This window comes from Sorghum bicolor, chromosome 8, assembly GCF_000003195.3.
Source record: "Sorghum bicolor cultivar BTx623 chromosome 8, Sorghum_bicolor_NCBIv3, whole genome shotgun sequence".
Classification (NCBI taxonomy): Eukaryota; Viridiplantae; Streptophyta; class Magnoliopsida; order Poales; family Poaceae; genus Sorghum; species Sorghum bicolor.
In genome coordinates this window covers 55,609,058-55,632,901 of record NC_012877.2, presented here as the reverse complement: position 1 = coordinate 55,632,901, position 23,844 = coordinate 55,609,058, and the positions used below count along the sequence as shown (strand labels likewise).

Here is a 23,844-nt window from a genome sequence, read left to right as displayed (position 1 = left end):
TAGTAGTCAAATTTTATTGTTTAGCTATTTTATAAAATAGAAAACTTCTTAAAAAAGAAGAGATCCACAACAGTCTTGCTATTTTACAAAATCAGCTAGCTAGTGTCATTGGCTATATATAGCCATCGAAAATCAAGGGATAACAAACTTTCTATTTTACAAAAGCAGATAGCATAACTGTTGGAGTCTACTTTTTGCTTTGCAAATTCCAAAATAGCCTCCACAACAAAAATAGCCAAACTGTTGGAGTTGCTCTAAGATACTTTCCAGCCCAACACATAAATGAAAGACAACTCTAGGATATTTGGTCATCTCCCATAAAAAAAAAAGCGTCATATAAAAGGGTATTATAGCATCAAATTTTGTCCCATAAAAAAATGTGATTATAGGCGAACACATAGATTAAGATACTTTCCAGCCCAACACATAAATGAAAGACAACTTTAGGATATTTGGTCATCTGCCAAAAGTTTAGTATCTACCCCAACTTCTAAAATGTCTCTCTTTGTGGAGCATAAGGAGCAATTGTCAAGCATGACAATGGGACCCACCAAAGTCATCTGACCTGTTCTTTTTTTTTCTCTAAATCTATCTTTGAACAACATGACAATGAGCCGTTTAACTCAAGGACTGCGATCCAGTAAACATGAAATGTTCCAGCTATTCATGTTTGGCAATCGCAAGGCTTCTCTGTAAACCCTGAAGCATAGTAAAATATCTTGTGAAATGTGATCCATCAAACCAGAATATGGGCATCCAGTGGGGAAAAGGAGCAGTGAAATGAAATCTTCTACTAATGTTCCGACGCCATAAAACAGAATAAATCGATACATTGTTACACAGCAAATGAACCATCAACAACAAAGAGCTCGCTATGATGGACTCATCTGCCAGAGGTAGCAAAACGTACAAAAAAAATTTGTCCCAATCACATTGGTTGGCCTTGTGATATAACTGATCAAGTTTCTTTTATGGCTTGTTTGCTTCTCCGTTGGTGTACATCCCAGTTGAATACCCGAGCAATTGTAACCTGATCAAGATATCATTCCACACTATAGGCATGAGGCCACGGTATAATCATTGCTGAATCATGCAAACTAAGATCATTTAAGCTACTCAACAATTTTACCTGAGTGATGGTTTGTTGGTCTCGCAAGAACTGAAGATCAGCAACAAGGACTTCTAAGCTGGCCTTGGCATTTTCCAAGTTTTTCTTCAAGAGGGCATTGGCCTGCAAAAGTTCAGGAAATAAGGGGGCTGGGCTAAAACAAAAGTAGCACTGAAAATAAGGATGGTCATTGTTTAATAACCTCGTCGCAAGAGTACTCCAGCATCACATTTGCACCTAACCAAAGGCACACCGAGTCGGTATCCTCAATTTTCGCACGGGAGTAGATTCCCTCAGATAATTCGAAATCAGCTATGAGTGCCTGCATCAGTTAATTGGAAGCCATGGACAGTTAGCTTTCACTAGATAATTGATTTGCTCAAGTCCAATCCCAACTAGAATCCATCATGGTTTTATAGCATAAAAAAGTATTGAGGAGCCTACAGCTTAATTTCCTGCAAACGTGCAGGATATGTAGACAATAGGCAAGTTTAAATGGCACTGCAGATGAAACAATTTGATATGTATGTAGTGCAAGCATATGAAACCCCTAGCGCAGGCACACTAACCTTTTCCAATGATAAAATTCCTTGGGTTGGGTGCTTTACTGAGAATTCAATTTTTCATTTACTTTTCATGCTTAAATCCTTATACAACAAAATTATTATTAGGCATAAATGATACTGCATACTCAATTACTGACCAATAAAAGTTGCAGAAAGTACACAATAAACAAGTAAATTACAACTTGAGATATAGTTGAAGTACAGGATCTAAAGTTTATACGTAGCAGAACACAAGGTAAAGGAACCAATAGGCCATGTAAAGCATCAAAACTGAACATTTTATAGGCCTAAGTGCTAGAATAGAGCCCCGACAATAGTGCCATCATCATTATAGAAGATGAAAAGAATGTAGATAACTCGATTCCAGAAAATTGTACAAACCTCACCCAAATCCTTTTTAGCTTGTAATGTTGCAACAATATCCAAGCACTTCTCTATATCAGGAATCTTTGCCTGTCAACAGAATAGAGGCTAATATGTTACATCTGTTTGCAAACATAACTACATAAGTAATATTTATCACAGTGATTAACAGTAAGTCTGTTCCATGAACAGCAATTCAAATTTTTACCCTAATCCAATACTCCATTCTAAAATGTAACTCGTTTTAGTTTTGTCCTAGATAAAATTTTCCAACGTTGATCAAGTTTGTAGAAAAATACACAAACATGTAGAACATCAAGTTTAATTAAACCCCGGATGAAATATGTGTTCATAGTGCATTTATTTGGTACTCCCTCTGTCCAGTTTTGTTCGTTGCCTAAGGCCCAGAAAAGTTTCCAAGTCTGATCAGTGTATTTACATCAGCCGCTGCTTTATCATAGTGTGTATGCGGGTGTTGCCTCATTTCACACATGCAGACGCAGTCATGTAGCATCTCCGCTGAAGCCATGTTGGGTTTCCATAGCTGATGGCTAGTGCATGCAACAGAAGCTGGGGGGTCTCCGTATTCAATGGGTAGCGCATGCAGCAAAGTGCAGCTTGCAACGTCTCTGTCTTTGTTGGGTGCATGTGCATTGTTGCATTAATGGGCAGCTGGCAGCAGCTGATCATACAGGGAGTAAGTTTTTTTTTTTTGGTCTCTATGCCTTGGCTTATACAGAGGTAAAATATAGATGGAAGAACCAAAGAAGTATTATACTCCCTCTGTTCCAAACTTTAAGTCATTCTGGCTTTTCTAGGTACATAGCTTTTGCTATGCACCTAGATACTATGTGTCTAGAAAAGCCAGAACGATTTACAAATTGGAATGGAGGGAGTAGATGCTAGTATATTACTATATTTTTATATAAACATGGTCAATGTTAGAGAGATTTGAATCAGTACAAGATTAAATTGACTTATATTTTAGACCAGAGAGAGTAACTTACTTTAATCAACACTAGATTGAGAACAACTGAGCTAAGGAATACTAGGGCTTGTGTTGGGATCATGAAGAAATTATGAATTATGAACTTCTGGGGGCTACCACCTATGGCGGTTCATGATGAAAGCCTTAGATTTAAAACCAAATCTTCACACTTTCACCCATAAGTTCACTTTGACTTCATTAGGCAACACTGAGTTTACTAATCATGTGAATATCATACATCACATAGGCAAGCCTACAAAAATCTGAAGGAAAATCATATGAGCACCTGAAGATCCCTTTGTTGTGCTAGAAGCTTCATCTCCACTATTTTGTACTGCTGCAACCTAAACAAAATGAAAAACACATGTTACATTTCTCCTCAAAATAAGCGTGACAGACAGAAATATGAACATTCACAAAGAAATACTATTTAGCCACAATCTGACAAGACTCCCTTTGAAAGAAATTAGAACGAACTAATCACCAGCTCTGGCATCTAAGGTTCCTCCAAATGAGAACACTAGCTCTACAAGTAGTATTCTTAGTTTATCAGCTCTAAAAAAAATTAAGGATCACAAGGCAAACAGAAATCCATTCTTCACACATTAGTACAATGAAGATTCATATTCAAATTGTTATGACGGTATGACCATTCTGAACCCTCAAATGGCTATGCAATTAACTCTTATTTTGGTATGCAGTACACATGACATGGAGTAGAAGCCAATCTCCCAAAATATTGAAGCCGGGTCCCTAGGCTATGTTTTCTTCCTCCACTATGCAGGTGATAATCTCCAGGCTGCCAGAGCCACACAACCATAATAAAGTTTAGTTGGACACAGGCACACAGCAATTCTGTCATGTTTCATGCCTATTAAAGGTTCTCCCGCTAGGAATGAAAACGGTTGGAAACTGTCAGGAACTGTATTATAGTACGAAAAACGGAAAAATGGTTGGTACGGTATTTCCCATATTTATGAAATTAACCAATAAGAAAACAGTTATGCTAAAATAAGAAAATCACAAACTTTTATGTTTGCTAAAAATAGAAACGGTTGAAACCGCTATCATAATACGGAAAACGACATCAGATGGTATGGGAATTTCCCGACTGCTATCACCCCTATCTTCCACTAAACAGTAGCTACAAATACGCAGTATGCATAAATCCGCAGATTATGGAAAGCATACGACAACGACAGCACTTCCTCTCATGTCCCAGCACTCAGTCTTGTTGGGTCTGGCATCAGATGGTAGCTACAAGTTTAGCACCCGGACAATGGAATTAAAAAGGTCTCACTGGATACATATGGGCTGCTATACTGGGCAAGGATATATAGCCTTGACTCTTTCAAAGCATGTAACACCTTACACAAGTTTTAATGGACAAATATTGAAGCCCCTAGTGTCCGTTACATGTACCATAAAAGAACAGCAAATGCCTGCCACATCACACAAACAGATATCGCAACAGTTTTCACACAAAAACACTTGACAAAGTAGGAATAAACCAATAGGGTACCAATTCAGAATGGTATGATTAAATATCATGGATGGGACAGAAAATTAAATGTATTTGCTGACAAAGAGTAAACTGACCAATAGCTAGGGACCAGTGAACACATGTTGCAGCTAGGGCAACCCACATTTCAGTGCAAACATGAAAAGTGTGACCACAAGCGTTCAACCAAATAGAACAAACTTTGCCTAATGATCAAACAGAAATAAACCTTCCTGGACAGCTCCGGGCACGTAGAACGGGCTTCCAAGTGCCGTCTGTATGATGTAATTTTTGTAAAATACTCCCTTGCGAACTGCATTAAAGGAAGAGAGAGATGGAAGCCGTCGTCTCGTGAAACAACGGCGTCGGCTTGTGCTCCCACGCCAAACCGACGCCTTCGCCGCGTGTTGTATGAATCATCGGCTCCGAGCGCCAAGTTCACAGGATTGAGTGCGGTAGATGGTGGGTTGCAGACGAGCGAGTCGAGCGACATCCCTGCATGGCGGAAGCTGTCCACAAACTGCCACACACTGTCAAGGGAGGCAAGGTCCAGGCACGTGATGATGTAGCTACCCTCCGCCATGCCGGTACCCATAGCCGCCTTGAGGAAGTCGTGGCAGGCTGGAAGCGACGCCACCTGCAGCTTCTGCTTGCACTGCTGTTCATGGCGAAGTGACTATTCAGAGGCGGTGAGTGACCACGAGCTCGTCGGCGGTACTTATACACAGGCTGAGGAGTGAGGAATCGCCGGCTTCAAGGCCGGTGCGGGGAGAGCTCACCGCACTGCCCATGCAAGGCCGAGCACTGGAATTTTGTCTCACCATGATGGAGGAGACGCTAGAGAGAATACAGAAGAGATAGGAAGAGAAAAAAAACGGGGACAGAACCAGAGGATAGGAAGAGACAAGGAGCAATATGGTATTTTCATATACTTTTGTTTTTTGTCTTTGTTTTTTCTTTACTTTCCATCTATTTTTAATATATTTCTAATTTGTTTATGCTTCATCTTTTTTAGCCATGGTTGTCTTATTTATGCTTAACCTTTTTTATCAACAAGCAACATAATGATATACATGAATCATATTTAGTCTTGATCATGGCTACATGCAAGCATTAAATAATTAACAGACAGCTAAACAGACAACCCACTGTACACGCTCTCTATTTAGCTGTCTCTATGTAGCATGACGTCATCATACAAACAGCAAGCCGTCTGTGGGTTGTACATGCCCTCATGGAAGAGTTTGCATTTGAGCATCCAGTATTTCATTCGTAACTAAGAAGAAAATAAATATGCCCCATTTTACACGGACACTGCTTAAAGCTACTGCTATATAATAAAAGATACAAAGGCAATGTCCACCTCAGAGTAAACAAAGATACAATCAGAATTCCACGATTTTAAGAAGAAATGTTGAATGGATGGAAAGGTAACGCTTTATGAAAGATACAAAACAAATAGGCCACTTCTCCTAGATCAAGCACGATCCAAGGAGGCAATGAATCCGAGGCAAGCTATATAAACCGACAAGGCAGTAAGTTTACAAAGATAAATCCAGATTCCCGCCACAACCAGCCAGATTTTGCTTTTCCTTTTCTTATGTTTTGTGCAAATACAAGCACCAAACACTCCTAGTGTCAAACTGCATAATCAGCAAGCATGGATAACCAACACAAACAGGGACCTCTGCAAACCATAAATGGTATCCGAGTCGTGGACCAAGTAACCACAGCATATTGAGCAAACAGATAGTAGAACAGAAGCTGCTCCAAAACCAGGAGAAGGCAAATGGCTTGAAACAAGTTGGAGACTCTGCGAAGGAGGTATCGAGATTCACAACTGGCAGCAATCCGAGCGAAGGATCAACCTATGAATGAAGTATGAAACCAGTAGAATGTCCAAACCCTCGCAGAAACCCTGAATCAGTCAATTCGATTGCTCCCAGTTCGTAAGCTCAACTAACAAGCAGAGTGGGATCAACGACCACCACTATCACAAGTCACAAACGCGCAGCATGGACTTGGATCCGAGCAAAGCAGCCAGCCGCATCTCCTCTCCAAAAGGCCACCGCGTCGGAGGTGCTCGCACAGTGGATCCAGGTCGGTGCCCGATACGACGGGCGCATCAGGGCCAGCGGTACCAATACGCGATTCCCCGAATCAAGCCCGCGCGCTCCGGCGGAGCCTAGTGAGATCCCTAAGCTAGTACTGTACCCAAAGTTTCTGAGGTTTCGTTCACCTTTCCTGGAGGAAGGCGAGGGCGGAGTTGACGTCGAGCCCGGCCTGTCGGAGGTAGGCCTCGACGTCCTCGACGAACGCCGCCGCCGGGATGCCCCGCCGCTCCGCCACCCCCTGCGGCGTCGACGCCGACGCCGCCACCGCCGCCGCCATGAGAGAGAGAGAGGAGAAGCAGGCAGAGTCAAAAAGCGCAAAGAGCAACAAGGTTTTTTTTGCAGCAAAACAGCGATTCGAGTAAAGTGTAAAGCACACATTCAGGGCCGAGCGCACACAGACACAGGGTGGGTGACAGAAAAGGCCCACGAAACCAAACGGGATGGGAATGGTTGCTGGGCTTCTCGGCCCAAGTGTCCTGGATGAAGCCCAAAGCAGCCTAGCATACACTTATCCGTCTTAAATTACAAGATGTTTTGACTTTTTACGTTGAATTTGATGTTTTGGCTTTTGGTAGATTTGCTATGCACTTAAATTATAACGTATCTAGAAAAGTTAAAATATTTTATAACTTGAAATTGAGGGAGTATGAATCAAGAAAGAATCATGGTATGTACGCAAGCAACGTGTTCTCTTAGAAATGCGTTATTAAAAATAATAATCTAGGGAGGCTAGTAGTACTCTACTACTAATTTGGTTCAGTCTAGTGATAAGGCTAGTCCCAATGTATGTTTCATGAGAGTGTCATGCACATTAAATAGGATGTCATATAAGCAAAAATGCTGACTTGGTAGGATTATTAAATGAAAGAGTTTCATCAGATGAGAGAGGTGTTTCATCCCCATAAAACTCATATGGCTCGGTTACCTAGTTTATAGTCTTAGTAACTGTGTCGTAAAACTATGCATTGAGACTAGTCTAACGAACATGCCAATGCCATGTTGAGTGAATAATGCTACTAATAAAAAAAGTAGTCCTACAAGATACGGAGGAACAGAGCCGAACTCTTGTATTTTTCCAATAAAAAAGGATATCTTGTGGGTCAAACTAGTTTCTTCTCTCGGAGCACTGAGTTATTATACAACAAAAGGATATCTTATATTTTCTCCAATTTATTTATGATGAACAAAAATGGGACTGAGCCAAATTCTTCGTCGTTAAGTTTCCCGGCGCTAGAAGACGCGTGCACAGAACAGTGCGTCGATCATCGAGGCGAGTACACACGGAGGCGGTTTTTTTTGCCTTAAGGGCATATGCCCTCACTCTCCCACCTATTGGATTCGCTTTAAGAAGTGTGTAAACACACATCTCAAAGCAGTTTCGCATTGAGATGTGTGTTTGCACACTTCTCAAAGCGAATCTAATGGATGAGAGAGTGAGGACATATGCCTTAAGGGCAAAATTAACTTTACCGAGTACACGCTCGTTAGAGCCAGCGACGGAGTCAGAATTATGAAAAATTTTTTAGCAGGGGCAAATTCTATATACATAAGCTAAAAGCACAAAAAAAAATTAAAAAGGTACGAGAAAATATATCAATCACCCAAACCCAATGCTTTCACTACCTAGTAGGTGAATGTAATCTTTGAGAGCCCAAACTCAAATAACAGATAACAGATGGCTATTATCTTAGCATACATTGGGTTATCATCTGCTAACTGCTAGTGGCATTACTGGCATAGTGTTGCATAGGTGATATTTTCAGAACTGCTATCCCAAATCATTGCTTTAATTAGTAGTCAAATAGATGGGTGTAATTTATTTAGAGTCTCAACTCTCAGCTTAGTAGTGACTAAATGCGGAGAGTTGTAATGAACCACTGTCGCCCTGAATCTGGGTAGGGAAGAAAATGACCATCCATGGATTTCATTCACTATGATGCAGGTTGCTTGCTCGTACGTACTCGTCATTCCTAGCCACCAAACGCCTAGAAGGGATCCAAGGGTCTGATACGAGCTTGTGGTTAGCTGGGGCAACCACCCCACCCTAGGGTGGCGCCGCCACTAGTGAGAGTTGCGATAGAAGGGGTTACGTCGTGGTTGAGTTAACCATTAATTTAGGTGGTACTCGACATGATGACAGTAGAGGCTCATAAGGGCGTCCCCGACGTACCAGTGTGGAGTGCATGCTACCCTAGAGTCCACGTCGGTATCAGTTCTCTATGTCATTGCAAACTATAACCCTACAAGGTGATAGAGTTCTTGTAGAGAACAATAGCTCAGCATCTTCCCGTGCATGTGACAGAAAGTAACATGGGAGAGGGAGAAAAACCAAGTAACACGGGAGAGGGAGAAAAGCAAGTACGTAGACCATGTCCCGGTCTTCAGAATGAGGTGGAGTGGTTTGCATTGAGAGCCCTTGAGTTCTAGTTCTTTTCACGTCTAACTATACTGTAGGCTATAAGCTAGCTAAATACTAAGGTGGAGGAGAGAGGAGAAGCAGGTTGTAAGTTTGATAAGTGGGTCATCTATTAATAATGAAGACCTAAACACAAAAAATCTTACCGTCAGCAGCCGATTGTAACTATTAGCCTTGCTCTTAGGCTCAAGCCAACAGGCTTTGTTAGCCTGTGTTGGGCCTGCTCTAGGATCGATCCCATCGCTGATACCTTGATCACGGAAGCCTAGATCGAGGAACGTTGTTCCTTGTGCATGCATTGTGTTATGCCACGGGGAGTCACGTCTCTTCCGTGTTGCATCCTAAATCAGTCTATTAGAGTTTGTACAATAGTTAGTTGGTTTATGGTCTACTTATCTGTCTCACAGAACTTTTTGGTTCTTGTGTATAAGCAAATGCACCAAAAAAAATTGTTGAAATATACAGTATATGTCAACTCACGTGACGCGTCTCTCCTCTTTAGATGCGAAAACAGGGGGCAGCAGGGATTGTGCCCCCTTAAGGCCTTGTTTGGATGTTGTCGGATTCACTTCAATCCATATGTTTGGTGTGTATTGAGGTAGAATTTAGTCAAGTTTCACTCCAATCCACCTCAACACATGTGGATTGATGTGAATCCGACTACATCCAAACAAGGCATAATCAAAGTTATTGATTCCGCCTCTGTTCTTCCTCTGATCATATCACATCCTCCGCTCATAGTTGTGCTGCTACCTGCGCTTTTCATTTCTGATATGATCCTGGTATGTGTTCGTTGCTGTAGGGACGCCGACGTCGGTTATGCTAGGAGAGCCACTGTGCTTCTGCTGCAACACTGGCATCATCAGCTGTTGTGAGTCTGCGACGCTGTCGATGACGACGCGCTGCAGGAGGAGCTTCACGCCATGCACATCCCCGACGTGCGCCGCCATTGTCAAATCCGTCCTATGTGCGGTTTGTAAAAATCTATAAAAACTAATGATGTGAGAGAAGAGCGGTCATCACTTTTCTTTTGGTACCTTTTCACCAGATGATTCTGTAGGTTTAGCTTCTTTTTACTACTCCTAGACTTTCTATGGGTCTTGCTGGGCTGCTGCCATCGCAATGAGGGCTTCTCCAACGAAAGCTAACAGAGGTGTTGGCCTCAAGGAAAAGGAAAGAACCACGTAGATTAAAAGAGCGTGAGATTGCATTTTAAGGCAGGCTGTCATAGCTAGACATTAGCATTGTCAACTCTGTCCAGGCACGTAAATAACATTTCTTTTGCTGCTCGACCTCCAGCCGTCCAACGTGCTCTCAGTTGGGTGCTCTGTCTTTTGGTCAGGTGAAGCACTTTAATCTGACACATTGTGGAGCAGCTCTTCAACTTGATGTGGCCTTCAATCCGGACGTGGAGTCTGGAACCACCAGCCCCCTGCCGCGTTGGGGCTGGCCTGACTTTCAGAAACTCTGCAGACCATGTATAAAGGCGACCAGTCTGCCTTTGCTTCCCTCTATCTTCAGAAGAAGTAGATACAAGTGATACCACTCCATGAAAATCTCTCTCTCTCTCTCTCTCTCTCTTAGCACAAGAATATTTTGCACAAATACTGTTTGTCTGATTTTTTTTTTGATTTTATAGACCTGCTCATGCTTTAATCCATTTGATCTCCATGAAAGTTTGATTTTTCTGAAATATAAGCACTGCACACCTCTAGCATTTGTACCTGTATAATATAGAGATTACTTTCCGTTGTACATATCCTGCATGTGAAACTGTTTGCTTTCATCTCTCATGACTTTGATGATTTGAAGCCATTTGCTATCATGTCTTGGTCATGCATATGAAATCTTTTCATCTTCTTGTATGTGCTTATGAAATCTTTTCATCTTCTCAATCTTTTTAAATCCATTTGATCTTTATGAAAGTTTGATTCTTCTGGACGACCGTTCCTTTTGTTGAAGTTCACAAATTAGGGAATTAAATTAAATAAAAGCAGCACTGCACTGCACAGTTATACTATATTTTGTGCCTGCATGGATAGCTTTCCAAGTTTTTATCCTATCCTGCATCTGAAAGACTGAAACTGTTTGTTAATTACTCCCTCCATCCATGAAAGCATCAATTCCTAGAATCCGTACCAGTCAAACTTTTTTAAGTTTGACTAGCTTTATAAAAAAGAGTAATAACATCTATGATATAAAATGCGCATCATATGAAAATATATTCTATAATGAATCTAATAATACTAATTTGATACCATAAATCTTAGTATTTTTTCTAAAAATTTGGTCAAAAGTTTAAAAAAATTGATTTAGGACAACTTTAGAAATTGACTATTTCGTGGACGGAGGGAGTAAGTACTATCTCTCATGATCTTGGTGATTCGAGACCATTTACTTTTATCTCCTCTCACACATATGAAATCTCTTTATTTGCTTCTTATCATAGTTGTACTTTGGTATCTTGAAGCATGACTGTTATGATTCTGCATATATTCTGGTAGGAAAGAGGAAGCACCAAGCTGAACTGAACCCGGATGAGGTTGTTCAAGAAGGCAAACGAGCTAGCCATTCTTTGTGATGCGCAAATAGGCCGGATTCATAGCATCTCCCATCCACTCGAGCTGATCCATCTGAGGTGAGAAGGATCTGTACCCGGGGCTTGCCCCAGCCCCTGCAACAGCACAAGTTGTATTTTCATACCAAAAAGACATGGTGGTCAGATCCTGTTCCGATCCAGTTTTGACGACAGTGACAGATACCTCTACCTCATCACCGGATAAGGCTATTCCTCACTGGCGGAGCCATGAATTATACATAAGGGAGATCGATTAAAGAGTTCCGACATATGATAACTTAGCGTAGCTTAATTGAGTAGATTTTTTTTCCAAGGTTAAGCTACATTTTTCTAAATTTATTCTACTATTTGATGATCTTAATATGTTCGCTGTTTTTTCTTTGACAAATGACTGTGTCTATCAACATCGGGGCGTATATGATTATGAATATTAAAATTTACCGGCTTAGTATTTTGAAAATATCCATACCTGTGGTAGATGATTGTTTTGTCGATTACGTGATGCATGTGATGACTTGTGAATCCTAAAATCTATCGTCTTAGTATTTCAAAAATGCTCATACCGAAATAGGATGTTTGTTTATTCATAGAAATAATCTATATGCGTGCATATATGCTCCGTGTCTATATCTATAATGCTCACAATAAAAAGAGATGATCACCAAACTGTTATTGTTAGTCAAATATGTGTCAGTAAATTATAAAGTATAATGAAACGTATGTATTCTAGTAGAACCAAAAATTCAATAGATGTATATCTTCTAATATGGTAGATGAACAAATTAAGATAAAATCAAAATATTTTATTATAATTATATTAGATTCAACTGTGTTGTCTAGAAGATATTAGTACAAATATATAACAAGATTTTATTTATTATACCTTTTAGAGTAATGTCCATCATCAGTCCCTAAACTTGTTCGGGTATGTCATCCTAGTCCCTAAACTCACAAAACGACTTTTTTGAGAGACTTGTTTGGTTGTGTCATCCTGGTCCCTAAAGTTAAAATTCTCCCATAGAGGTCCTCAAACTTGTTTAGTTGTGTCATCCCGGTCCCTAAACTTGTTTTTAAGTCTCATCTGGGTCAAAACAGGGCGAATCTAAAAACTCTATATTGAAAATAACTCATAACTTTTTCATATGAACTCAAATGAAGATAATCTTTATATCAAAATTGTAGTCAGCAACGCGATCTACAATTTGTAGTTGAAAATTTTTAAAACTAAAATCGTTTAGGGTCCCAAAATATTTTTTGTAAGTTTATAAATTTTGAAATTTAAAATTTAAAATTAAATTTTGTAACATTAAACGACTTCAATAAAAAACTTTTCAACTACAAAGTTGTAGATTGTGTTGAGGACTACAACTTTTATATAAAGTTTGTCTTCATTCGAGTTTATATGAAAAAGTTATGAATTATTTTTTGATATAAAGTTTTTAGATTGCTTTGTTTTGACCCATATGAGATTCAAAACCAAGTTTAGTGACTGGGATGAGACAGCTCAACAAATTTGAGGACTTAAATGTGTGATTTCTAAGTTTAAGGACCGAGATGACATAAGTGAACAAGTTTAGGTACCGAGATGACACAGACAAACAAGTTCGAGGATCTAAACGGTCGATTTTCGAGTTTAAAAACCAGAATGACACAGCAGTATAAGTTTAGAGACCGGTGATGGACTTTACTCTACCTTTTAATATAAACATAGACTATTAAATCTATATATTATAAAAATAAGTTTATATTGTTGCGGGGGGCATAGCCCCCTGCTGGCACCCCTAGCTCCGCCATTGCTATTCCTCATCAAATAAGCATAACGGGAGCGGGTCTTTTCTTAGGCAAGATCTTAGGTTCAATGTAGACAACGGTATGATATATGATATATATGGGGGCCTCCTTTCTCAACACATGCAAAGTATGTGTACCAATCATTGTGTGTTTTGGTTTTATTTCAGGGTCAGCAGGTGGAAGCAAATGGCCGGACACGGACAGGCACCCCGAAAAGGACGGACGACGACAAGCCGGAGATGTTCGCAGTAGGACTGAACAAACCCGAGCGCGTGCAGCTTCGATTCCGACAGGCAATCTCACCTCTTGTACGCACACGTCAATGAGGTACGTGGGTTATCGCACATCTAGCTACTAATTTCTCATGAAATAAACCTACATTATACAACTATATGTATAATAAATACAGCGGATGGAACCCTCGCTATCGGGGATCAGCGGAACCCTCGCTGAATGGAAGGTAGACAGACAAGTGACCAGCTACCACGTACGCCAGTCCAGACACATCAACATCTTGCGTACGTGCTATGTATAAATACAGGGATCTTTACGTATACCCAAAGCGGGTGGAGCAGCACTACGACCACTAGCAGATCTACCAGTTCAACTAAGATAACAACATTGCGCAGTGAAAGAGATTGGTACACCGGATGCTAGTGTGCTAGCACCTGGCGCACAGCCGAGAGGGGGAGAGAAACAGGGTTTAGGGTTAGACTTGGAAGGACCAATAGTTATTTTTCTCGTGAGGGCGTTGGTATATAGGGAAGATGATTATGTATCTTAATATCAATTAATAATATGGTACTAATTATTATTGCACGTTGCACCTTCACTCATGGGCTTTAAAGTCATCACTTATTAAAAGCTCATTAGTACTATACTAATGGATTATGTTTTAGCCCACTTATAGATCCAATTTATAACGGGTATGATTGCCTCTTGAGCACATCACCAACAATCTACCGCTTGCGATTGAATGATCTAGGCAACTGTTCCAACCCCTTAAGTATGTGACCCGTTAGATTCATGTGTAGGCAGCAATGATCAAAAACCATTTTTGAGTTATTATTCAATAGCGGCACCTAGTAGTACAGAGGTAAAGCCAACAATTTTAATTAAGGGGGGCAGACAAATATGATCGTATTTTTTTAGTGTGGTAAAATGTATATAATTATATGTTTCAACAACTTTTCAAAAAATTACACTATTTATAACTAAAATTATAATATTTTAATAAATTATATGTGAAATTGATAACTTTTTGCTATAAATTTATATATTTATATAAGTATTAAATAAATCTATTGTGCTTCGGAGGGGGGGGCATGGGCCCCGCTAGCCTCCTAGCTCCGCCTCTACAGTAGTACACATTGAATCCTGCTACACATAAAGATCATATCGGCCAAACCTTGATATAACACGTCTTGATCCTTTTGCCACATACATTATACCTGGCAAAGTCAATGTGAAATTTGTGTCCACCCTTGTGATAGCTCAACACTTCACTCGATCTTGTAGTGGATTAACTTGTGACTAACTCTTTGGTGACACCATAATTAATAATTCTCTAATCATATTGGCATGGCCATACACTTTCTTAATCCAACCACATCGAGGGGGCCAAAAAATATCTCTCCTTTTATGAAGGAGGGGCAAATTTCATCTTGATCCGCTCATATCCCATTCTATGTTTCATGGTACATCCGAAAACTTTTTTTTTTTATAACTATTCAGTTATGGTGTAGCGTTTGGCAGCCCCAAAATGCATCACTACATATGGTGAGAAACAAATGACGATTGACGATCTCAGGTCTGAGGATCCAGCAGGTATACCACTCGAGAACGCTTAATTGATGGCACATATCTCAGGTCTGTTTTTATAACTCTCCAGTTATATCTGAGAGGTCTGTCGCCACCAGCGGCCACACACCGTGCAAAGCCCTCCACCTTGGGATGTCCATGGCCGTGGTTGCCCATAGCAGCAGCACGCGCACGACCTACACCGGCACAGGTGCACGCCAGCGCACCAGTCGCCGCGCCGCCGTGTGCCCCTGCGGCGTTCAGCCGAACGGGTGGCCGGCACCTTATCGTACCCCTCCCTCCCTACGAACCAGGCTTAAAGCCCATACGACGCCCAACAAAAGCCGATCGAGATGGCAGCCTGCCAAGACAGCCCCGGCAGCCTTTCCTCACCGTTTGGCTCATCCCAAAACACTGGTCATTAGTAATCACAGGGTAATTTGGACCTAATTAAATCACACATTTAGCAAAGTTCATGGATCTAGATAATAACGTCCGCGTGAGAAGTTTAAGAACCTCTTATGAATTTCACTCGATTTTCAAGCAATGCGGAGCTTCTAATAAGTGCCTTGTGGAGATCTCGCTATGAACCATGTTCGACCCTGTTTTGTATCAAGAAAACACGGAATAATTGGAATCTTGTTTTTTCCCCCACTGCTTTGCACACGTCAGGAGTAGTAGCATTTAGATTCTAGTGCTCAACTGTGTTTTGGCATGCTGGTTGATATTTTGATAACACCTACTGCTTTAGATCTTGTTTGGATCCACTAGCTAAAGTTTAGCTGGCTAAATTTAGCTGTGGTAGATCCAAACAGTTCATAACTAAAACCAGCTAAACTTTAGCTGGAGGCTAGCTGTGGTGAATCCTAACAGTTCACAACTAAAACGAGCTAAACTTTAGGTGGAGGCTAAAATGTCCCCAATAGTTGTTTTAACCTAGCTAAAAGCAGCTAAAAAGCCTCAATGATCAAACTACCCCCAGCTAAAGTTTAACTAGCTAAACAATGGTATTAATGAGGGTTGAGGGGTAGCATGGTCAAGGTTTTCCAATTAATAGAAGATCAAAACACCCCTAGCTATTAGATGGCTAAATTTTAGCTTTATCAATTAGCTAGCTAAATTTTAGTTGAGATGGGTCCAAACAGGCCCTTAGTATAACCGAGTGTCAGATTAGGAGGTTGTTATTAGGAGGTGGGCAAATTTGTTCTTTTTAGAAATCATGTATCATATTCCATATGATCTTTTAGAAGAATGATCTAAAACGTAGCTGAAATTATTTACCATGTTTGCACTCTTTATGCGGTTCAGGGATATACTTTGAAGAAGAGGAGATGTCGAGAGCGAAAACCATGCTCCTGAAGATTGCTTCAAAACTGTTAGCTAAGCTAAAGCAGGGGTGGTCAAGGGATTCAATCAACTACAGGACGCCGACCATGCATGAAGAGGTCAAAGACACCAGGGTTCAGCCAAGTGATGAATATGACACACTACGTGATGAATATGCAAGTTCCCAAGATCCGAGGAGACCTTCTCTAACTTTATAAAGTTAAAGTTCGATCGAGAGGTTTGTTTTAGGACAGTGATACAGCCAAGTGAAGAGTAGAGGCATGTGAAACAGTTTAATTACTCTTGTCTGATGTAATCGGTGGTCGTCTTCGGCCGTGCCGATTCTTCTCCCCAATAATCCAATTCTCCATTCCTATCACGAGACCATAGAGTCCTACTGTTAGTGAAGAACAGGAGGCAAAGACACAACCGACACCAACAAGAAGATGATGGTGTCCAAGAGGCCCAATTGACAACTGCAGCCCAATCCACGTTACCAAGGCCTAGAGTGGAACTCACTCATGATGAAGCCATGTGGATCGCCTACTCTTGCAAACGGTTAAGGCCTTGTTTAGTTCCTAAAAGTGAAAAGTTTTCGGTACTGTAGCACTTTCGTTTGTTTGTGACAAATATTATCCAATCATGGACTAACTAGGATCAAAAGATTCGTCTCGTGATTTACAGCTAAACTGTGTAATTAGTTTTTGTTTTTGTTTATATTTAATGTTTCATGCATGTGCCACAAGATTTGATGTGACGGGAAATCTTGAAAACTTTTTGGTTTTCAGGTGAACTAAACAAGGCCTAAGAGAGAGTTGGTGGTGTGAGGAAGGAGGTGAACCGAGAAAGAAGAACAGGTGGCTACCTATGCCGCGCCGGACATGAGCTGTTCCTCGTTGTAATAGCTACGAAACACTACTATGGTGAGGTGATACCTCAACAATCCCTTCAGTAGTTCGCTCGCTGTGTGCGATCGCTAGCTAGCAGCCCACCGATCGATCTATCGATCGATTCATGCGTGGAGAAGATCGATATATGTTGAAATCACAGCACACACATAGGACAAAACGTAGTGGTATAAATACGGTTTTAATTTTCATTTTGTTGCGTGCAGCAGCTTTATCATTTATTTTGTGGAGGCATATACATATTTTTAGACCAAAGGTCTCGAGCCTTCTTATATTGAAAAAGCAAAAGCATAACCTAACTGCTGGGATTGACAGATTACACTTTAATTTAGCACTCACACAAACGGAAATGAAAACATAAACTGGAGACATACATATATAGACCTCGGCAGAGGTACATTATTATCCATTGGTATACGGCTGCTGAACGAAGTTGAACACGTCGATCGTGTGTGCTATTGTAGGTACGTACGTACGAACTGACAAGAAGCTGCATGAATGCAGCCAAAGATGATGGGGATATTTATAAGCTTGGTGTCATGCATGCATCAATGTCTCATGCGGCAGCAACCGTCATAGCAGCAAGCCGGGTCGAGTGTACACTCTTGGTTTCCAGCGCAGCACCTGCAGTAGATCTGGTCGGCGGCGGTGAGTACTGTAAATAAACAAACAAAATCAGCGTCAAACAAATGAAAATGCATGGTGAAAAACAACAGGCTACTTAGGTCTGGTTTAGTTTTAAATTTTTTTCAAAATTCTTGATCACATCGTCGAATCTTTTAACGTATGCCTAGAGTATTAAATATAGACGGAAACAAAAAACTAATTGCATAGATTTACAAGATAAATCTTTTGAACCTAGTTAGTCCGTGACGAGACAATCACAACCAAAATTTTTAACTGCTAGTGATGTGGACTTTTTCTAGTGTTTTAGCATCCAAAATTTAGTAAAAACTTTTCTCTAGTAAATCTTTTCTAGTGAGGATTCCCTAGTGCTATGACAACTAGTGGTAGTGTTTTACTATTAATTAAAAACACTAGAAGAACTTCACTATTTTGGTAATGAGTAATTATTAAATACAAACGAAAATGCTATAGTAGCCAAAGCTAAAAAATTTCACGAATTAAACAAGACCTTACTGTTTTTTCAATGTAGTAGTAAATTCTTTCGTATATATGCATACAAGATCAATTAATTTACCGTTGGGCTGGAGGGCGGCCATGAAGAAGAGCATAGCCACGGCCCAGATGAAGAGCACAAGGATCGCCCTCCTCGTCTTGCTCGCACTGCCGGCAGCCATGTCAGTCGAGCTCCTCGTCTCCACCACGTACGCCTCAGAAATGGCAGGCAGGTAGTACCAGAGACTGTGTGTGTGCTTGCTGCTGGGATTCCCTTTCCCTGCTATAGTATCGCTCTCGCGTGCATTTACATATTTATAGGCAGGCAGCCGAGCATCACTTTCATACCATACGTCATACGATATGGGCACATTTCCTTAGTTTATTGTTTCGACGGACTGAACCGATGCCGGCCAGCCGGACGACGACGTCGTTATTGATGGGCCAAATCCGATGGCATTCCTTGCTAGATCCCCCAGGTATATATGCCAGAGGCAGACGGTGTAGTAAATCGATTTCACATTGTTTTTGCTATTAGCTTAGTTCAACAAGACATTCTGCTATACAAAGTTGGGCTTTAATCTCGGTTTAGGATTGCGGATGTCGGGATTGTGGATCCGGGACTAAAAGTCAGAACCTTTAATACCGGATCACGCAACCATGACTAAAAGCCATCATTGGAACTAAAAAATAGTTTAAATCCTAGGACACTGCTCATGCTGTGTGTGAGAATCGAACCCAAGAGCTTTTGCTTTGCGCGTAACTTTCTTACCAACTTAACTGCACACCACATAACAAAATCCTAGACGCCCTCCTTTTGAATTCACTCGGGACGACTTTTAGTTCAAAGTGAAAGACCTTTAGTCTAGGTTGGTAACATCAACCGAGATTAAAAAGTAACCCTTTAGTCTGGGTTGGTGTTACCAACCGGGACTAAAGGTTGAAGGACCTTTAGCCTTTAGTCCAGGTTGGTAACACCAACTGGGACTAAAGAGTGGCTTTTAATCTTAGTTAGTGTTACCAACCGGGATAAAAGGACTTTTGATGTTCGTAAAATTTAGACCCAGGACTATAAGAGTCTTTAGTCCCGAACCTCAACACAACCGAGACTAAAAATACGAACAGAAAGTGCTTTATCTACTAGTTATATGCCATGGCCCATGAGTCAGAACATGTAAAAATCTAGTATGTAATGTAGCCACGGTTTCAAACTGCAATTGCAGTGCATCTGTTTCCCTCTTTTTACCTTCTAACAACGGAAAAAGTCTACATAACCCCCCAAACTATCTAGGGTGGAATACTTCATCCCCAAACTATAAAACCGGATATTCTACCCTCTGAACTTTCAAAACCGGTCAAATAACCCCCTCGAGTGGTTTTAGAGGGTGGTTTTGTTTTTTTCTTTTTTATTTATTTCCGCTGAATTTTTGAAAAATCATAATAAATCACAAAAAATCATAAAATAAAACATTCAATTTTGTTAGACCTACATAGTAAATATATAATATGATATACTTTAGTACAAAGTTTTTTCTGTAGCTTTAAATCTATTTTTTCTGTAATTAATTAGAATAATTCATATATGTAGTTCCTATGGTCCAATTGTGGTAAAATTTTTATGTTAGGCTCATTATTGTAGGCTTGAACTATGGTAAAAATTTCATACTCATTGGACCACATATAACTTAGTTATATATAAAGCATAGATTTAACAAGAATAAAGCTAAATAAATCTATAAACAAATTATGCTTGATCCAATGGATACGAAACTTTTACCATAGTTCAAGCATACAATAATGAGCCCACCATAAAAAATTTACCACAATTGAACAATAGGAACTACATATAAGAATTATTCTTTTTAATTATAGAAAAAATATATTTAAATCTACAAAAAAATATATACTAAAGTATACCATATTATATATTCATTGTGTAGATCTACTCATCAGAAGTCCAACAAAATTGAATTTTTCATTTTATGATTTTTCTGTGATTTATTATGATTTTTCAAAGATTCAGCGGAAATAAATAAAAAAGAAAAAGACAAAACCACCCTCTAAAACTACTTTAGGGGGTTATTTGACCGGTTTGGAAAGTTCACGGGGTAGAATATCCGGTTTTATACTTTGGGGGATGAAGTATTCCACCTTACATAGTTTGGAGGGTTATGTAGACTTTTTCCTTCTAACAACTATTCATTTTTTCTCTTAGCTGGGAATGTTTAACCATCATGTAAACCTATGTACCTGTTCCTTTTCACCTCTACTTACGCAAAGGCAGAGCACCTGTCGTTTCATGCTAAAAAACAACCGAGGTCAGTTTTGAAACTGAACTAGGCTTGTTTTTCCTAGGCCTTAGACCCGGGCTGAAGAAACCTTGGACCAGTTTTGCAAATGACATAGTCATGCCAAGCAGACATACAACGCTTTTCTTTCCATATAATATAAAGTTAGAAACCATGCAAATTTTTGATTTTTTCGATATATACAAACCTTGCAAAGAACCAGATTTTGAGGCAAGCAAATGGAACTGGTACCCCAACAAAAGTACAAAACCATATGTTGTTCAGGCGCTCAACAAACGAAGGCAAGAGAAGCCAAGAAGCAATCCCAATGTTTCGTTTTGTCTTTGATAGAGATAGTTAAAAGAAATCCTGAAGACTGAACTAGGCGACCAAAGGCGGTGAATGGGAACCAAATCAAAATTTCTCTCAAAATGACCGATGTCCTAGAATCACCATAAAAACACCAAACACTTAAACGTGATGTCCACGAGCCAAAATGGTGGCTGGATGTTCTTGGTGATGATCGAAGAACATAGCAGGACACACATAACAGCGGTAAACCACTCGCAATACGGGAACACTCCAAACCCCAAAAATGGAGCGCTTAACTTCAGTCACAATGAAGTAAGAGTCCAACTAAAGATCCTCTAAGCCAACTAGTGACTTGGGGATTGAGAAAAGTTTCTTGATACTATTGGACACCCACGAAACCCCAATGGAGAAGTGTATCCGCTACACCTCCTCCACTCTCTAGGCATGTCCGCATGTGTCACCATCATCCATGACCGCCCGATCACCAAGTCCTCTAGCGCCCCCGCTTGACTTGGTCAATCATCGTCTTAACTTGGGCAACACGATCTACTCCTCTGCATATCCTCTTTCTTGTTGATGTCCCCAAGTGTTAGCCACCACAGTCAGTCTTTTGGCCATCTTGGTCCCTCGGTTGAAAGGTCCAAATGGCTAGAGGGGGGGTGAATAGCCTATTTAAAATTTCTACAAACTTCAACTAGACAAGTTGATTAGTAAAACAAAAGGTGGCGCTATTCTAGCACTAGCACAACTAAGCTATGCAAGCCACCTACACAAGTCTAGCAAGAAAGCTAAACACAAGTTACAACAAGAAAGCACAACTACAAACTTGCTACACTCTTAAACAAGAAGACTAAACTAAACAAGCTAAACAACTAGCAAGATAAACAAGTAAGTAAAGGAGTAGAGAGTGATTTTTATACCAACGTTGTAGAGTAGAGATATAACCAACCAATCACTCACAATCACAAGAAAGACCTCGGCAAGAGATGACACAAGATTTTTTACCGAGGTTCACTTGCTTCCCGGCAAGCTACTCCTCGTTGTGGCGATACACCCACTTGATGGATCACGAGCTAATTGGCAATCCAAAGCCAAACCCTCAGCGGGTGCCGCACATCCACTCACAAGATGGGGATCCTCCAAGCCACGAGCAATCCACTAGAGTAGCCAATTGCGATCTCCCGCGGGGAAGGCTCAAGAACCCCTCACAAATCACTTGGTGAGGCTCGAAACAATCTCCAATCACGAGCTCAACACCACCGCTGCTCCAAGCCGTCTAGGGCGTCGGGAAACACCCAAGAGTAACAAGAAATCCGCAGCAAACTCAAGAATCAAGTGCCACTAAATGCAACTCTCAAAGCAATGCACTTGAATTTCACTCAATCTCACTAGGATTAGCAATCAAGCAAGGAGATGAGTGGAGGGAGTGTTCTCTAGCTCAAAGTATGCCTCAAGTAGTCAAAAGTGCAAGAAGAAACCCCCCAAAGCCGGCCACCAACTATTTATAAGCCCCTCAAAGAAACTAGCCGTTGGCCACTTTCACTGGGCTGAAATCGGGGGCACCGGACGCTACTAAGTGAGCACCGGACGCTCGACTCCCTGCGTCCGGTGCACTGGAGTTGGCCACGTGTCCTTCCTGAATCTCGTGTGTCAGATCCTAACGGTCACCTGCGGATCACCGGACGCTCTGCAGTTCCACACCGGACGCGTCCGGTGCACAGCGGACTCATGCGCAGAGAGTTCGTCAAGCTCGCGACCTCACCGGACGCTGGGCACCGGACGGTCCGGTGCTCACCGGACTCGTGCGCAGAGAGGGTTGCAAAAACCCCTCACACCGGACGCTAACCACCGGACGCTACCAGAGTGCGTCCGGTGCTCAACCCTAGCAGAGTCAAGCTCTGACAGCACACCGGACGCTCGGGCCAGCTCCGGTGCCTCCGCACTGAGCGTCCGGTGAGTGTTTCCCACTGAGAAACACTTCCGCTACTTCTCTAAATTTCCCACCGGCGCAATAGAAAATATACACTTAATTTTCTCAAAAGCGCCGAATCCCGCCTCGCAAGCTCGGCGGGAGGGAGAGAGGAACCCACACCCCTCTCAACCCTAGGAACTCCACCTCCTTTGGAAATGTGCTAACACCAACAAGTGTCCACCACCAAAGTGCAAGTGTGTTAGCTTTTCACAAACATTTTCACCAAAGGAGTTAAGTTAGCACTTTACTAGATCCTAATGCATATGCTCAAGATATGGACCTAGTAGCACTTGATTCGAGAGATGACCGTGATTTCCCCTCTTGATAGTCGGCTATCTATCCTAAACCCGGTCAATCACTTCTCTACTCATCCTAGACCGGCAAAAGTGAAACCTTATGTTTATACCTTTGCCTTGTTCACTTTCTCCCTTGTCCGTCATCATGATCTCCACATCATGCTTCATCTCTTTATAGTCATGTGGCCACCTTTCCATGCCACCATGTACCTTCATCACATGTGTTGCTATGCCTAACTCAAATCACTTAAACACAAGGCATTAGCAACTTGGTGACATTAATTACCAAAACCAAACTTGGGCTTTCATCGGTCTCAACCTTACGTCATTTTTTACCGCTCCTAGTCCATCAGCGTAGCACATGTCTACTTGGCCTTCACCATGTCTGTTGACCATCT

General features: G+C 41.1%; 1 protein-coding gene across 1 annotated transcript; it reads right to left on the bottom strand.

The window, feature by feature from the left end:
• Positions 687 to 6,973, bottom strand: LOC8068076 (probable prefoldin subunit 3). Its single transcript, XM_002442284.2, has 6 exons — positions 6,766 to 6,973; positions 3,312 to 3,369; positions 2,056 to 2,127; positions 1,311 to 1,430; positions 1,130 to 1,231; positions 687 to 1,030 (listed from the first exon to the last, which is right to left on the bottom strand). Exons 1-6 carry the CDS (start codon positions 6,915 to 6,917, stop codon positions 959 to 961), a joined length of 576 nt encoding a protein of 191 aa, XP_002442329.1. The 5' UTR covers positions 6,918 to 6,973; the 3' UTR covers positions 687 to 958.

Excerpts from the sequence above, each read along its gene's own strand:
- LOC8068076 (XM_002442284.2), bottom strand. The coding sequence starts at position 6,917 with ATGGCGGCGGCGGTGGCGGCGTCGGCGTCGACGCCGCAGGGGGTGGCG. Across the intron at positions 3,370-6,765 it reads CTCGCCTTCCTCCAGGAAAG|GTTGCAGCAGTACAAAATAG; the intron begins GTGAACGAAACC and ends CATTTTGTTTAG. Across the intron at positions 1,431-2,055 it reads CTAAAAAGGATTTGGGTGAG|GCACTCATAGCTGATTTCGA; the intron begins GTTTGTACAATT and ends TAACTGATGCAG.